Genomic DNA, 18,065 nt, shown 5'->3' with positions numbered 1-18,065 from the left:
GAATTTTCCCGGTGCCCTCCGCCAGTGAACCAGGCTCTGTCACCCATCTCCATGGTGCTGGGGTCAAGTCTTCTGCCCGCCCCCCTCCAGCCCCTCCCGCCCGTCCCTCTGTGGGCATTGGATCCCCAGTTCTAGGGCCTATTTCTAGGCTCATCTACATATTTAAAAATATAAGTTTATCATCTTTTCTATGTGTTACAGTAGGAGGAAATTCTACCTCGCTGCCAACTAGCACTTGGCGAAGCCCAGACCTTTGGGAACTTCCCTTTTCTCTTGGTATCTTTTATTTGCTTTTCATAATAATTGGTGTTTGTCAGACAACACTTAGCTAGAGGATTAGGCTTTTCTATAGGGCCTGGGACTCGCAGGAAGGGGAGTAGTGCATGCAAGCTCTTGGAAGGCTCTTCCCCAGGGAGCTGTCCCGAATACACTGGCCCGCGCCCTCCCCTCCTTTCCAGCCAGGGTGTATGAGGATGGCGGTGGGCGGCAGGGTGATGGTTATTTTGGAAAAAGATGCACAGATGCTTCTCTTATGCTGCCCTGCGTCTCCTCGCCTCACCCCCAACCCCTGCGAAGAGTCACTATTCCGGTCTCAGATCCGAGCCTGGTAAATAAGGTTGGTGGCCCCCTGGGTGCTGGGGCACTCGCTGACCTGGAGCTGCCGGTAGAGAATGTCCTTTGCCAGGAGCAGGTGTTAGAGGCTGGAGCCCCTTCGGCCACCTCCATGCTGCCCCGGGCCGAGCATCTGCGAGCTGGGAAGATAATAGAGTGCGGAGAGTGACAGCTCTCTCTTAATGTATCCAAAGCGTCTGAAATACCACCCATCTCTTTTTATAGATCGAGACATTTAGCACCCAAGAGCTGTGTAGATTGAAGCTTTTACAACTTGAGACTCCTCGTGGATCGTGGCAGTCACTTCTCTGCGAATTTCCCTTGCTGCGGGTTCAAAGTAGATCATCTGGTACATATTCGTGTTTAAAAATAGGCAAGTCGGCTGCTAAGAGCAGAGCTGCAGAGATAAGCCTCTGCCGTCTCCTTCGAATCCAGTCGAAAGAGGCAGCAGTCGGTGCCTGGGGGGCTTCGTAGGTGAAGCGTCTGCCTCCCGCTCAGGTCATGATCCTGAGGGGCCTGGGATGGAGCCCCACATAGTCCTCTCTGCTCAGTGGGGAGCCTGCTTCTCCCTCTCCCTCTGCTGCTCCCCTGCTTGTGCTGTCTCACTCTGTCAAATAAATAAATAAAATCTTTAAAAAAAAAAAAAAGATGCCAAAGCCTAGAGTCCCCAGAGACGTGGATCATTAGTCCTCATTCCTCCCTTGATAGAAAAGAACACTGAGGACTCGGGGTGCTAAGTGGTTTCATGTGGTTGCGGAACAAAATGGCCCCGGGCCCAGGACACTGGTCCTGTAGGCTCCAGAACACTCCCCCATGTGAACCACAGAACTGCAGAACCACAGCGACTCAGAAGGCAGCTTAGAACCCAATTGTTGGTCTGGGGAGTTGGTTCACTTGATTTTTTGCATACCATGGCAGAGAAGACCCAACCAGGGTAATTTTTATAGCTGGAAAATTCATGTGTCTTCCTCAGATGTTCATTATCTGCCTGGGTCTGATCTTCTGGGAGATAAGACAGACAACGCAATTAATTGTAACCCATGACATTGATAAGAGATTTAAGATAACAATATATTAACAAGAGCTACTGAGGAAGCACAGACCTCACCCCGGCACTGTGCTGAAGGACCTTTGGTTGACTGGGTGATCTGTTCCACAAGACTGCTGTACTGCAGCAGCCCTTACCTTCCCCATTTTACAGATACGCAAACTGAGGGGCAAAGAAGTTAAGTCAGTTGGTCAAGATGACACAGCTTAGAAAGTGGGAACGAGGACTTGAACCCCAGCAGCCTGAGCCCAGGGTCTGTGCTCTTAACCCATGCGTAGGATGACCTCATAAATAATTCCAGTATAAAAAATTAGAATCTATTAGTAGGATGTGTAAATAAGTGTACAGATTATCCAGCGAATGCATTCCCAGAAAATAGCCTCCAGGAGTTTTTTTTTTTTTTAAGATTTTATTTATTTGACGGAAACACAGGGAGAGAAGGAAAACAAGTGGGAGCAGTGGGAGAGGGAGAAGCAGCTTCCCGCTGAGCAGGGAGCCTGATGGGGTTTTCCATCCCAGGATCTGGGATCATGACCTGAGCCAAAGACAGACACTTAAGGACTGAGCCACCCCAGCAACCCACCCCCTTTCATTTTAAACAGTTTCATTGAGATATAATTGGTATAAAGTGGATAGTCTGTGTTACCGGGGGACCAGGTTGCTGAATTTTTATGTATAAATGGGACTCAGAAAAGCTCCGGGTCCCCTTGGGTGACTTTGCCCACAGCACAGACCCTCCCTCTGTTCCTGACTTCTTGACTGGATTCCACAGGGGTCAGAGAACAGAGGATCAGCTGAATTCTTCTAAATTTCTCGCTGTTTGTTCTTATGGCCCAGAATGTGGTCTATATTGGTAAATATTCTCCTGAAAACAATGTATGTTGGGTGGTGTGGGCGGGGCGTTCTGCGCTTGGCCGCGGGGTCACGCTGGTGGGGGCACTGTTCAGGGGGGCTCTGCCCTCGCCTCACTCCTAACCACTTGCTCGCACAGAGGATGGGGCTGCCGAAGTCTCTGTCTCTGTGAGTTTTCATAAACTGCTGTGGCTTCATCCTGCTTGTTTCTTCCTTCTCAGAACTCTCACGAGGTGCACAATGTTCGGTGTTGTCTGTCCTGTGTTCCCGTTGAGCCTTTCGGTTATGCATGCTGTCACCACCCCAGTAATCCTGTTTGCTGTAACACCCGAGGTTAATGTCACCGCTCCGTATTTCTTCCTTCTTTTTTAAATCAAAGTATAGTTGGGTTTTTTTTTTTTGGGGGGGGGTTTTTTTTAAAAGATTTTATGTATATATTTTGAGAGAGAGAGAGCACGAGTGAGGGGGAGGGGCAGACGGAGAGGGAGAAGCAGGCTCCCCACGGAGCAGGGAGCCCCACATGGGGCTCGATCCCATGACCTTGGGATCCTGACCTGAGCTGAAGGCCGATGGCCAAGCAGGCTCCTCTCTCTGCGTTACTTTTGATTAGCATTCGCTCAACACCACTTTTTCCAACCTGTGACTTTTAAGGAATTTGAGTATTTACATTTTAAGGGGGCTTCCCGTGGGGAGCAAACAGTAGAGTCTTGCTTTTTATCTTAATTCGACCATCTCTGCTTTTTCCATCTCTGCTTTTTCTTCCGGGTGTTTAGACCAGAGATTGGCAGATAACAGCCTGCAGGCCAAATCTGGCCTGTCTTGTCTTTTTTTTTTTTTTTTTTTGGGTTCGGCCTGTAAAAATGGTTTTACATTTTTAAAGGGGTGTGAAAAAATCCGAAAAGAATGTGACAAAAATCCTCCATGGCTCACAAAGCCTTAACACGTTACTTTCTGATCCTTTTCCAGAAAAAGTTTGCTGACCACCCCCACCCCCATGTGGATTCTGCTTAATGTGATGATTGATAAGATGGTTCTTCCTCCTATCTGTGGCCCCATGTTTTCTCTTTGTCTCTTGTCCCCCTTTTCTGCCTCCTTTCGGATTATTTTTATTTTTCTTTATCTCGGCTAGAGCTCTGTGTCCACGCGGCCGTTGCTGGGGGATTTGTAGTGTGCACCTTTGAGGGACGCTCCCTGCCGCTGACCACAGTAGGAGAAGTTCTGGGGCCCGTGTGCTCCTTTCCGTCGCCCCTCGCGATCTTGCTGGCATGCATGTAACCTACACACGTGTTCTAAACCACCCCGACACCTGTCATTTTTGCCCTGAACCAGTTATCTTCCTAAGTATTTAAAATGAAAAGTGCAGATGTGGTCATTGCGCAGGTAGACCCCACGTCTGATGCGCACCTCTCCTTGGTGTGGGTCCCGATTTCCGTCGGCAGCACTGATCTGATTGAAGGTCGTCTGTTCGGGTAATTTTAGTGCAAGTGGACTGTGATGATTTCCTTCTTTTCTTCAGCTTCATTGAGGTCTAATTGACACATAAGAGCTACATACATTTAAGGTATGTAGGTGACTTTTTTTTTTTTAACTACATATAAAAATATGTAGGTTAAGTTTTTATTTACGTATGAGGTTTTACTATATGTAAGTATGGTAAAATAATGACCGCCCGCTGATGCCCATCAGCTTACATGGGTACCACTGTCTTGTTCTTCCCTTCCCTCTTTCTTTCGCCTTCCTCCTCCCTCTCCTCTCCTCTTCCTCTCTTCCAATCTACCCCCACTGCTCTACTCTCTGCTGCTGAGTTTGGACTCTGAGATTCTGCGTACGAGTGAGACCCTGCAGAGTTTGTCTTTCTCCGTCTGCCTTATTTCACTTGGCGCCGTGTCCTTCAGGTTTGTCCGTGTCCATCGCACATGGCGGGATGTCCTTCTCTGAGGCTGGATAATACTCTAGTGCGTGTGGCTCTTCTTGGGAGGAATTCCTCCAGCTTGTGTATGTCTGAAAACATCCCGATCTTCACCCTGAAGGACACTCTTGCTTGGTACACGATGCTGAGTTGACCAGGTTTTCCTTTCCCGCACTCCGCAGTCATTTCTGAGATGAAATCAGCTGTCATGCTTCTCATTCCTTCGTACAGAATCTTTCGTTTTGCTTTTATCCTCCGTGCTTTCATGACTCTCTCGTTATCCCTGGTTCTTAGTGGCTCACTGGTGTAAGCTACTTCATTGTTCTTGGGCTTGGGGATCTTGGAGCCTCTGGGATCTGTGAGCTCACTGTTGCCCTCAAGTTTCGGAAGGATTTGGTGATTATTTTTTCCGATGCTTTGTGCCTCCCGTCCCTCCTCTCAGGGGGCCCCTAACTACATGGATACCGCGTTTCCTTCACGTGGTCCCACAGTTTACTGATATTCTCCCTTTATGTTTTCAGGATTTTGTTCTGTTTCCTGGGTAGTTTCTGCTATGTTTGCAAGTTCACTAGGCTTTTTTTTTTTTTCTTTTCCCTGCAGATATATATTCTATTAATACCATGCAGTGTATTTCTTGTCTCACATCCGGTAGTTATTATCTCTAGAAATTTGACTTAGGTCTTGATTATAGCTCCTGTGTCCCTGCTTCTCACATCTGATGTTCCCTCCAGCGTCCCGAGTGGAATGCAGTCACAGTAACTGTGACTTCGTAGCCAGTCTACTAATACTACCATCTGTGTCATTTCTCGCCAAGCTGCAAATGATCGATTTTTTCCCCCCTTGCCATGCGTGAATTGTGTTTTTCTACTTCTGTGTGAGTCACAAATTGTGTTTTCCTGCGTCTTTGCATACTTGGGCATTTTTCTATTGGATGCCAGACACTGTGAACTTTACCTTGCAGGGTGCTTGGGACATTACGATTTATAAGAAATATGTATTTGGTATTTGTCTCAATTTCTGGCACCCAGCTTCTGGAATTTCCTAAGCGATAAGACGTCTTTTGTTATGTTATTAAGGACTTTGGAAAGCCTCCAAGGGTGGGGCTGGCCTGTGAGTCCTACAGGAACTTTCATTCCACCCCCTGACCTGGGGGAGGGAAGAGTGGCTGGAGTTGAAGCAGTCTCCAGGGGTCAGTGATTTCATCTGTCTTGTCTGTGCAATGATACCACCATAAAAACCCAAAAGGAGAGGGTTTGGAATGCTTCCAGGCTGGTGAACACGGGGCCCCTGGAGGGCACGGAAGCGCCCCCTCTTTCCCAGACCTCGCCCTGGGCATCTCTTCGTCTGGCTGTTCCTGAGTTACAGGCTTTTGTAATAAACCAGTAATCTAGTGAGTTCTCTGAGTTCCCTGAGCCGCTCCTGCAAATTAGTCAAACTCAAGGTCAGGGAGTGGTCGGTACCGCTGATGAAATTTTAGATACAAGTGAGGTTTGGTGGGGTGGGTCCAGAGCCAATGACCCAGAAAGAATTCTTGAGATATCTTTGGTGCAAAACGGGGGGGGGGGGTGTCAGAAGCACAGGTGACAACATCCTGGGCTTTTAACTCTCATCGGAAGTAGTGGGGAGGGGCAGGTGGGTAGGACTTCACCGGTGGGATCTGATGCTGTTTTGGGGTAGATAGTGTCAGGAGTGAGTTGAATTCCTGCATACGCTGCTGGTGTGGGAGAATCACCTGTTGGTAATTTAACCCCCAACACATTGAAATTGGGTCCAGGTAGCCAAAAGGGTGCTGAACACTTTCGTCTTCTTGCTGGTGCTCTTGAGCTGTGTCCTGGATCATGTTTAGGCTACTTGGAGTCCTGCCTGTCTTGCTCGGAAGCTTTAGATGAGATCTGAGCCGTGTGCCATGTGTGGTTCCTCCCCCCGCTCCTCCCCCCCCCCACCGCCCCCACCGGGACGGAGGAGAGACCCTTAAGACCCTAACAGATGCCCTGTGAATTCCTGCTTGGGTGTTTTTGTTTTTGTTTTTCCTTTTTTCCACTCGGGGAAGCAGAGTAAACAGGAAGCAGTTGGCCGTGGGTACTGTTCTCAGCCGGGATCTCCGAGCTCTGTTCTTTCGATTCTTTCCCAGTGGTCCTTTGACCAGCCTCCATTCGTTTGTGGTCAGCACTCAGCCTTGCCCTTGGGATGCATGGAATTTCTGCCCTACATTGTGCCTTCGAACTCCAGGAGCCCCCAGCCCAATCTCCCAGCCTTGCCCCCCAGCTCTGGCCCTACCCTCCAGCCCTATTTCCCAGCCTTGACCTCCATAGCCCTGTCTCCAGCCTTGTCCCCCAGCCCTAGTCCTAGTCCCAGCCCTGTCCCAGCCTTAGCCCTGCCCCCCACAAGCCCTGCCCTGCCTCCCAGCCTTGCCCTGTCCTTCCGGCCCAGGAGGCTGCCCACCTCTGCCCATGTCCCCCTCCCTGTGCCAAACCCAGAAATGTCCTCAAGGCCACTGTGGGCTCCCTTCATCTGTCCTCCCCTCTCGAAGGACTTCGTGCTCCTTGCTCTGTTGGCAGTATCTTCAGAAACTTTGTTTCTTCGTGTGTTTTGCCCAGTATTTTAGTTGTCTCAGGTCGGGGGTGAATCTGGCCGCTCTTCCTCCATTTGGTCTGGAAGAAGAAATGGTTTCCAGTGATGCTCTTGGCCTGTTGCTTGGCGGTTTCAGGGTCTTTGCACCGTGCATGCCTCCCCCACCTCAGGGTATGCCTTAACGCTTCTCTATCCACAGAGCCGGTGAGTTTTTAACAAGACAGATGACCTACTGTGGAAGGGCGTTTGCCACTTCAGGTTCTACCTTGTCAGGATCCCTGCAAATCAGGAGAAAAAGAAATTGTAACAGACATTATATAAATGGTCAATGCGTGTGTGTTTTAAGTGGTGGCTTTGGTCCTGGGCATCTGGGCTCCCAATGGACCCAAGACCATCCTCTCCCGTCCCTGGGTGCAGGCAGGCCCTGGTGCATCCTCGGTGCAGGCAGGCCCTGGTGCGTTGCTGGACTCGTCCAGCTCATGCAGAAGAGCCCCGAATCCATGCAAACAGAATCTACATTAGCAAGAAAATGTTCTCACCCAGTCTGTGTCTTCCCCTCATTTTAACCCATTCTGTTAAGACCATTGTTCCATTGTTATTTTGAGTCTTTCTGTCTTCAGTAAAAAAAAAAAAGAAAGAAAGAAAAAGGGTGTTATTTGGCGGGCGTTAAGGTCTCGAGGCTTTAGTGACAGAGATGGGAAATGCGCAGCAACATTGCTTTTTCATGCCTAACTGTTCATTATGGTGATTAAACTTGGGTGAGGCGGGGAACAATGCTTTTCTCTTTTTGCAAGTGAAACATCCAATGCCAGGTAAAGTCTGTACTTCTGAGAAGAGCAGATACACCCGATGGAGAGAAATGAAGACTGGTAGTCCCCAACCTGCCTTAAGAAATCCTCTCGCCTCCTTCCCTGAGAACACTGTTATGCCAGGGCCCGCGACCGTCCGGCGAATTGTAGCTGTGTGTCCCTTGGATCCCGGGTGGCCGGGGAATGTACCCCTCCTGATTCCGGGTGCTGCCTACAGTGTCGGTGGGACACGGGACGAGCAAGGGGCTGGGGAAGAGTCTCCTGGTCTGGTCGGGTAGTCCCGGAGCCCCTTCAGAGTGTGGATCCGACTGAGAGGGCAGTCGTCACCAGAGCGCGTCAGTCAGGTTGACGACGGCGGGGACATCCCGGGATTCGTGCAGCACGTTTCCTAACGCCAGTGCTTCTCTCTTTTGCCAAAGGGTGCGGACGGACTGCTCACCTCATAGCTGTGGGTTCTCCCCTTTCTGTCTCCTCAGAAGTTGCAGGTGCTCCGGTGTCTGAAATCTCTGGGCCTTTCTCGACAGACGACATCGCCAGCAACTGCGTCCCCGCCCTGCCTCTGAATGAGCCCATCCTGTGGATCGTGTCCTACGCGCTCATGAGCGTGTGTGGGATCATCCTCCTCACCCTCATCGTCCTGCTGCTCCTTCCCTTTCGGTGTCGGCACCTGCCCCGCGACCCCGAGGTGGTCAATGACGAGTCCTCGCTCGTCCGGCATCGCTGGAAATGAAGAGCGAGCGGGACCCGAGCTCGAGCGACCTTGAACTCTCGACAAAGAGAATTCCGTTATCCGTGGAGCAGGCGAGGTCATGAGGCAGAGTGTCTTCCTGGTCCACTAGTCTCAAATCTGTTCTGCTCCCAGATGCCTTCCAGATTCACTGTATTCTGATTCTTGATCTTAAAGCTTCCTTCTTCTCCCTCACTTCCAAGAAAAATTATAATAAAAACCACCTCATTCTAAACCAAAACAGAGTGGATTGGGCTTCAGGATTTATGGGACTGATTGTGCCAGACTGTCTAGGTGTGCCACCAAAAAAAAAAAAAAAAGAGGGGGCAAGCTTTTGGCTAGTTCTCTTCTTCCTCTGTCTCTGGAGCTGTGAGTTCTCATGGCTCATAACTGCTCTTAGCTGATGGGAAGCTTTTCATATTAATCACATTTAAGGGTATTTTGCACCTGGGTCCAAGAATACAAGAGGTTTGCGATATGGTGGCAAGAGAACCGGCCCGGGGCCTGACGATCTCACCATCCTGCCTGCTTCTGACCCGGAAAGAGAGCCCTTGTCTGAGCCTCTCTGTGCTCTGAGTGAGAGCCAGAACCTTCTCGAAGGGGAACATCACTCAATGGTCTTCACCAGCCTCTTCTGAAGAGGAAAGCCTTTGTCCATCGTGGTAGAGTGGGAAGGAAACCTACGCTTTTGTATTCAGTGCTTCTGTAGTCTTGTTGGTATAAAGATAAAAAGCTACCTCTGTGGAGACTTTGCCCAGGGCTCTGTGCCCAGCTGGGGCTATGGGTAGCCTGATTCTAGCCATTGCGCTTGCTGAAAAGAATCCTCCTTCCAACAGGCGAGGGTAACAGGTGCTGTCCTGTGGCCAAGTGGGCCGTTATTTCACACGCTTACTCTTCCTTAAAATTAACAAAAGGTGTTCTGGTGAGAAAAGCAGATCCCACGTCACTAGCCTAGATGTTTGTGTTTCCAAATCTCTGGCTGAAGGGAAAGCAGGAAATGGCTCAGTGCCCATCCTTCTGACCAACTCTCGGGGGAAGGAAGACACCAGATGAACAGAGGGCTTGAAGGACCTTCTCCCATGCTTTCAGGCCCTGTGTTTGCCTTTGCAGAAACCACTAGACTCCAGCACAGACGCCCGAGCACATCTGTGGAGCCGTTGACCCACACGCTTCCTCCCTGTGGCGTGTTCAGTCTTCGGTGATGAGGTGGGTATGCGGTACTCTCCTTCTGTGAGGTACCTCCCTCTTACTACCATTTATTTGATCAATTAATTTCATTGCCCCAAAAAAGGGAGAAGCCTTAACTGGATGCAGTCAGCCTTCCCTGATCAGATATAATTAGAAGACGGGTTCAAAGGCAACATCCCATCTCTCGTTTGTATGCCAAGTTCAATGTTTGCTTTGCGTCGCTATTGGGTTGGGCTGGATCTATGATAGAACCCCACTAAAAGGGCTAACTGGAGTGTCTCCTCTGGCTGGATTGTCATTTATGTCCAAGACAGCCTGCGCATGGGTGTTTCAGCCATTGGCTCTGCTTACTGGACCAGGGCACGTCCATACTGGGGAATATGTGGCTGGAGAACTGTGGGGTCACTCACACGTGTGTGGTGTCCTGGTGGACACTCCAGCAGCAGCAGGTTTGAGTTGTATCTTAGAACCTGAGCCTTCCGAGTCCTCTTCAAGAAACCGTGTGAGTGCGGCATGTATGAGTCCCTCTGGACAAGGGGTCACAGGCGGAGGTGCCGTTACCAGGTACTCCTTATCATGTGTGGTCTCAGCTGGGTGAATGGTAGTAACTCCAAAGTACATTTCAGTGTAGACATCACTAGAAGTCTAATTCTCTTGTCCCATGGGCTTTTTCATTGGTTCCCGTTTTATGGTCCACTTTGCACAGAAGGGAAGGCCATCCTTCACGGAGCGGACCTTCCCCATGCTCTGAAAATCCGGGCCCCTGAAAGAAAAGGAGGGAGTTGCAGAGATCACCCCATTCCTTTGGCTACTTATTCCCTCACACAGGCGTCTTCTCCAGTTTCCTGCATTCAGTCTCTGAGCTGGGAACCTTTCTGTTGGCGTAGATCAGCAGGTGCTGTTCCCAGAGTACAGGTTAAGGGCACAGCCGATTTCAAGCTCCGGTCTTTGAAAGAAGTTTGCTCTAATGCTGTGCATTTCCTCTCCGAGTTCTCCACCTTTTCATCTCAGATGTCACTGGATGTGACATTCTAATGGAAATGCTTAAATTACAAAAGCATAACTTAGCAACAAGAATGAAACAGACAATTGAACGGGGGACATTTTCCTGGCGTGCCTTGCTGTCGAAAATTGGACTTGGAGTCAAAACCCCAGTTGGTGACACCCACCTCCTCGAGTTCTGTAAATTGATACTGAGCTTGGAGAACCTTCAAGGAGGCTTGCTTTGAGCGGGAAAGGAAGTAACAACCGTCTGAGGGGGTCATTTTCACCTTGCAGCCATGGAAAAGGCTGGACGATGGTCCTTTCCTGAAAGGTGCTCTCAGCATTTTGCTGTTGTCAGATGCTGTCAACTCTCCCATAAGAAATGGATTCTTCCTGAAAAATGTTTTTTTTTTTTTTTACTAGGGTGATACTTTGTATCCTTGATAAGTTATTTGGAAGCCCCAAACGAAATCCTGTCTTTAGCAGCTGGAACTATGGAAACTAGCAAGAAACACGATGACAACTGTGTCTGATTTTTCTCCCCCTGGCCCCCCATCCCGGGAGTTTTAAAACACACCACCGTGACTGGTGCCAGATTGTCTGGCGTCTCCCATAGACTCTGCTGTATTTCTTCTGAACCAAAAAATAAGTACCTGGCATTAAATATTCTTGGCATGTCACTTCTGGGAATGTTTGCCGGGAACGCAGTCCACTCCTGAACGTTTGGGAGGATTTTACCTGACTCATTCGGAGATGCAGAGGTTTTGGGTTGGGGATCCCTTGGGGTCAGTTATAATTCAAAATTAGGAAACTAATCCCCAGCAAGGCAGCATTAACAGCTCCTCAGAGCTTTGGGGACTACAAGCAGGCCTGATTTAGGGATCGCATTATCTTATTGAAGAAGTGAGAGAAGATTGTCATAATTTAATAGGTTCCTGTGCAAATGAAAATTTGCCACATTCCTCTTACCAGGCCCCTGCGTGGTGGATTGCCAAGCATGGTTCAGTTCTAAGTTCTGGCCTAGGGCCACATGAGTCACACGGAATAAATCATTTCCCCCAAAAGCCTCATCCAACAGTGATTGAGTTTCACCAACTTTTCCTTATGAGCAGGAGCCAGATCCTTGGGTGGGCTCCTGGTGTGCCTTTGTCCTGCAAACTGATCAGAATGGATCACAGAACTGTTCAGATGAAACGCTTGCCGCGGATTTTTTTTCTATTTTAGGAAAAACTACTAAACATCTTAAAATGTAAAATTCAGGAGATACTAGATTTTTAGTGCCAAGGAAACTCCGCAACGGCAGCAGCTGCCATGTACATTTCTGGTGGGTTTTAAGAATTTCAGATTTGGACTTAATGGCGCTTTACCAATTAAATGGCCAGCAGGAAAAATACATTTTGAGAGTGGGGAAGGAAGGAAGACACATAAAGTATGCTGTCAAAGAAAGCAGAAGAAGCTGTTCTGGGGAAGTGGCTTTTATTAATTCCAGGAACCCTCAGATTTACCCATGAAGTGGCAGCGTTGACTGCAAATGTGAGGTGATCCACACAGCCACAAGTCCCACGCTTCCAGAGTGTTCGAGCTGGAGTCGTGTCTGATGTCAACATGGGCCAAGGGAGAATGTGGCCTCTTACACTTGGCCCTAGCCAGGTGAAGACTGGTTCATTCGAGGAATAGGAAAGGGGATGTTTGGGACCTGGAAGGTTCTAGAATGGGGGAAGGGAAGCGGGATAGGAAGTTGTATCCCTTGATCAGCAGATGACTTCAAAGGGCTGGGTAAACTGAGGACATCCCAGGAGGTTCTGGGCTACCCATTTCCACCCTTGGAAGTGATTTTTTTGTGCCCCTACTTTTCAAGACTTTCCAAAGGAACCGTAGGATTATAGTTTGTCGAAGAGAACCTTGCTTTGCAGCCATATTTAGACACCTGCCTTCTAACAAAACTGCAGACGCATGAACTCCCGAGCAAGTCACGGTCCTTAGGCTGTAGGTTCACGTTTGTGCGCTGGGATCCACAGGACAGGATCAAGAGGCTGAAGTGAGTGGGGGTGGTCGGCAGTTACCTTTGGGGTCTGAGCATCTGACAGTCGCACTGAAGGTCACAGCGACACGGACAGGGACACATCCCCCCAACCCTGCCGGGGCAGCCCGCTGATTTCAGAAAGAATCCGACTGGTTCCTGACCACATCCCTTCTCGGGGAGCACCTGCCGTCGGACACTTGTGCAGAAAGGAGTGTCAGCCCCTGAGCCACCTCCCACCCCCGCCTGCCCCGCATCAGTGTGGCCGTGCAGCATCTCGCGGAGGCCTTGCCATCCTGGAGCTCCCCCTGTCCTAGTCAGAATGTGCAGGTCAGTAGGCTCTCTGGGTGTCCTGGTGAAGCCAGGTGGGGCTTGGGGAAACGTCCTGGTTTGCTGAGAACGTCTGCCCTATTGTGACACCAGTGCCTCTGTGAAACCTCAAGTCGCCTGGGATTAATTTTGAGTGTTATGAGGACACATGACCTCAGTCCATCAATACAGATCCAGATAAATCCAGATCCAGCCCATACACCACAAGAGCTTCTCCAGGGTACCTGACCTTCGAAGCCCGAAGGCCTCCACGTGTCCTGGGATGCCCTCGGGTACTGGTTGGGCACCATTGCCAAAGCAGAGAGGCTGGTTGTGTCCAGCTAGCATCTCAGGACACAGGACAGGTGTGCTAGTAAAATCCCCATCTGGCCTCTAAGTATTTGCTCATTGGCGTTTGCCTGAGCCCATGGGGCAGTGAGGAGATGTGAACAGCTTCCTTTGCAGATGTACTCCAGACCTACAGTAGTTTGCCAATATAGATTTGTAATAATGATTTATGCAATTGCACGTGATCAGTTTATAAAAGAGGTTCATAGAATAGCATCACCAAGGGGAGAATTGAAACCTTGAGCATCCTGGAAACCTTCATTTCCTTTGAGGTTTTTCCGCAGGATTTTCTTTACTGAGGTTGCAATATATGTATTTTTTTCATGGAGCATGCACGGACCAGAAGACCATGAGAAGGCAGGTGTCTCCAAAGGGTGGGGCTCCCTTTTTCTCTGTGAAATGCCGTTTGTACCGGCCGCTGAAAGTTTCCCATAAAACCAGGGTTTTCGCTTGCTTCTGTCTCCCCATCAAAGTAAAATTACAAAGCCTTACAATTTCGAAGTCAATGCTTCTGAATGAAAGTTATGAAAACATTAAAAGATGATCTTTCCGAGGTAAAAAACAAAGTTGGTTAAGGATCTGTTTCATCTATAGTGAAAATCACCCAAAATAAACTTCCTTAATTCCATTTCCTTGTACGATTGTGTGTTCTCTGTTGCTAGGGGTAACGACTTGGAATTGCTTTTTCTCCTTCTCCTTGGAGATCATGTGTTATCTAGGGTGGAAGGTGGTACACATTCTTAACGGTGAGCTTGGCGGTCCTGTCTGGACTTGGAATGACCCGGAACGTGTGAGGGACCACAAGAGCAAGGGTCGTGTACTTTGGGAGAATCAGCGTGTCTGAAAAACAAAGCAAGTGGGATTGGCCATGTGCTGATAAAAGCCGGGTTTTTGTAATCTAGGGGGAGGTATTTCCTGCTATTTCTGTTCATTCCCACAGTCAGATAGACCGCAAGCTTGAAACCCCCATGTTTAGTGCCTGCACTCTGGGATTTGTTTTGTTCTTAAAAAGGGTGGCTTCGCTGCTGCCTTGCGGGATGTCCGCTCGGGCTGGGAGCTCGTGCACCTTGTCTGCTGAAGCCATGCTCCCTTGGCCTTGGGGCTTTGCAGAATGTATTTCTGTGTGCAACTTGTATTTCTGAAAAGGCTTAAGATAACTTGTTTCCCTTTTGGGCATCCCCTGTGTTTCGGCGTGCCATGTGGAGCTACACGGAAGCGTGTGGGCCAGCAGTTGGGGTGAGGGGACGTGCCCCTGCCTCGGAGGTGGCCCCATGACTATGGCCCTGCCCCGGGGGTTGTGCGCCTCAAAACTCAAGTTTTCTATAAGAATCTTATTTTTCTACTTGTATGCACCACGAATTTAAGATGTATGCCATTGAAAAGGAAATAAAAGGAGTTTGGTTTGTTTGAATAAACAATACTTTCAACCTGTTGGGCTTGGAATTGTTTTGATGCTTTTGTTCACGTCGCGCTTCCGAGATGACTGTCGGGCGTGTCCTGGTCCGCTGCTCACCTCCGCGGCCACCGTAGGGGTTCCTGGAAAGCATCAGAGAGAAGGCTGAGCGTAGGGCGAGTCCGAGCCCAGTCTGTGAGGTCCACCTCGCTTTGGAATTGGAGGACCCTAGGAGTGGGATGAGACCGGGCATAGATACACACATTTAAGGGGTCGAAAGATTGCACGGGGTGTCAGCCTCCTCCTGGGGGGAACTGACCTGGGCCGGACGGGTGCTCCATGAGGGGCTCTGCTCGCACATCCCCCTGCCAGGACATGGTGTCCTCCAAGTCCAACAGATAGACACATGCCCAGGAAGGCACAGCCGGAAAGTATCTGCCTGGGAGTGGACCCTGGTCCGTCCCCCTGAAAGCAAACCTCTGCCCCCCACGGCCTTCCCAGGCAATGGGCTGAGCCACACCTTCCCGGAACGGAAGGGTCCCGCTGAGGGGGGCAGTTTCTCCAGAGGGATGTGGCCAACTTGGGGAAAGCGGAAACAACACACGAAGACAGATGTCACTCGCGAGCGGCCCCAGACCTTGGCAAACAAGCTGCTCTCTCCACGGTTGGACGGGTCTGGTGACAAGACGAATAAGAAGGAATTCCAAACCGTGAGGAGTGAGGCGTATAGCCCTGGAGAAACAGAATAGGGTGCTTGCTTTCTAACAATGAGAAAGACAATTTGATTTCAGCCTTTTTTTTTCCTACGCCGCTTTATCATTTCGCCCTTCTGGAGCTGCGGGGGACGTTGCGGGTGTGTTTTGTGCGTCTGTCACTAGGTGGTGCTGTTGTGAAACTGGAATGACATTCGTGGTTTTTCTTTTTTTTTTTTGGTAAATTCTGTGTGCATTTGTTGGTAAACTTCGAGTGTGTGCATGTAATTACACCCAGCAATTATCCAAGCATGTTTACTCCTCCGTTCTACTCTAAGATAGAATCTTCACGATACGCAGGCTAGATATGTCGTAAATCTTGGGGGAGGATCCCCAAATGTGCCTTTCCAGCCCCTGGCCTGTCTTCTTTGGGTGCCGCACAGGGAAGGAAACTGAGTCACAGAGAGGTGCCACGATTTCTCCAGGTTCTCACTCGGTGGCAGGTCCAGATTCGAAACAGCACAGTTTGTCTAATGACTAGACCTATGAACTCAACCATTCAGCGGCTGTCTTTAGAAAGGATAAACATTGAGAATCGAAAGGAAATTTATATTTAAAAATTAAAATGGATGTATGCTTAAAGAAAAGTGCTACCAGGGAAGATGTGGGGGGACAGATTTGTATGTTTACACATTTACAAATACGCATTTGTGTATCTACAAATAAAAGGACGGAAGCTAACGTTCACTGAAGAGGGAATTCTGGCCAGACATACGGGCTGGACGGGCATTCCATCCTCACACCCGGCCCTGGCAGGTACACACTGTTACTAAAAATATTTTTCAACCACAGGGTGGAAGGCAAGGGCACAAAGAAGACATACTGGGGAAAGGAAGCTCTTAACCCCGGGATGAGTCTGGAGACCAAGGTCTTAAGTGGGTCATCGTGGTTAAAAATAAATAAATAAAATGGCCTGCTGTCCTTTGCATATAAAAATTTCATACCGGTAAGCCAAATGTGTTAACCATGTCTGTATTTTCTGTGCTCTGACCCTTTGACGTGGGCTGCCTCGCAGACCACGAGAGACGGGACTCCCGAGTTAGCCAATTCCTTGAAAGAGCTAGCAGTTCCCTTCAGAGTAAATCACGCCCCTGGGTGCTGGCCTTTCAAAGGCAAGCCTGGCAGTCCAGAGCTTCCACCTGTCTCCTTCGCCTGGTTCCCATCCTCTGGGCCACTGTCCCTTGCCCAAATCGCCCCAGGGGCAGGTACCAGGCAGGGAAGGACCACAGCCCCGCCGCCCCAGAGCCTGCTGAGATGACTCAATCTAGCCAGACCTGAGCCTCTCCACCCTGCCTTGCCCATTCCTTGCTGTGGAAACCAAAGGGAAGGCTCCTGTGTTCTCTGCCTCCTCCCTCTGGCCCCCTGTCGTCCCTGGTGCTTCCCCGCGTGGCCCCACGGGACATGCCGCCCAAGTCTCAGGAGCTCCCTTCCAGACAGTCCCTTCCACTCCTGCTGTCTGTCTCACCATCCCTTAGTAAAACAAATCCCCACTACCCTTGAAACACCAGAGAAGGACGTAGGAGCCCCGAAGAAAAGCCTGCAAAACGCTGTAAGCAAACGTGGGACCCCAGTGGTCAGGAAACAGGAGAGGCTCGATGGCTCTTACAATGCATGAAAGATGTTTCCGTAGTTAGAAATCAAGCAAACACACCCTTTCATGACCAAGAGCTTCTGAGGAGGTGAACGGCCTCCCGCGGGGCTGCTGAGGGGTTAAGTCAGAACGATCCTTCCAGAGAGCCCCCAAAATACCCACATCATCTCTGAATCGATCCTTCCTCTGGAATCGATCCTAAAGAAACAGAAATGTGGGCAGACCAGGAAATAATGCAGAGGGAGATAAGCGGTTTGCTGAATGGTATGCCAGTATCAGATCCATTTTTAAAGAGAAATCTACTGGCGGGGGAGGCAGCGTGTGTAAGATACAAGGGTCTAGCAATTGTGCGACATTCACACGGACCTGTTACCTCCAGAAGTGGGGATCCTGGATGAGAGGAGTACTTTAGGGGTTTCTAATTCATTTACTTTTTATTCCAGTCATACATCGACATTATTAAAAGTTCAAAAAATCCCAGGAGGCTTTTCAGAAAAAGCAGTGGTCCCTTGCCTCACCCCTACCCACCTTGGTGTCCTACTGCACAAATCTAGTTTCCTCTGGCACTTCCTCCATGTTTAGTTTTTTGTTTTTTTTTTTTTTTTAATTTAAAGATTTACTTATTTATTTGAGAAAGAGAAAGAGAAGGCATGGAAGGGAGGGGCCGAGGGAGAGGGAGGGAGAGAATCTCAAGCAGATTCCCTGCTGAGCACAGAGCCTAACACAGGGCTCGATCTCATGACCCTGAGATATGACCTGAGCTGAAATCAAGAGTCAGTTGCTTAACCGACCGAGCCCCCCGGGCGCCCCAATAGGATTAGTATTGCTATATGATTAATTCAAAATAAACCCCCCCCACCCCGCTAGTCATCTCCTGCAATGTTACATACTTACTTTCCCGGATGTCCTTTAGGAACACCAGATGGTGTTTCTGAAATTATCCAGGTGAGAT

The 18,065-nt window shown here is 49.5% G+C and overlaps 1 protein-coding gene across 1 annotated transcript in view; it reads left to right on the top strand.

The window, feature by feature from the left end:
- BACE2 (beta-secretase 2) overlaps positions 1 to 14,013 on the top strand; it is an 83,602-nt gene extending 69,589 nt beyond the window's left edge. The window contains exon 9 of the mRNA XM_044250903.1: positions 8,278 to 14,013. Coding sequence (XP_044106838.1) covers positions 8,278 to 8,531 — 254 coding nt within the window. The 3' untranslated portion in view covers positions 8,532 to 14,013. The remainder of the gene's footprint in view (positions 1 to 8,277) is intronic.
- The last annotated feature ends 4,052 nt before the right edge of the window (positions 14,014 to 18,065 follow it).

Source organism: Neovison vison, chromosome 6 (assembly GCF_020171115.1).
Source record: "Neovison vison isolate M4711 chromosome 6, ASM_NN_V1, whole genome shotgun sequence".
In the NCBI taxonomy this organism is placed as follows: Eukaryota; Metazoa; Chordata; class Mammalia; order Carnivora; family Mustelidae; genus Neogale; species Neogale vison.
Note: the sequence above shows the minus strand (reverse complement) of the source record. Positions and strands in the feature narration are given on the sequence as shown.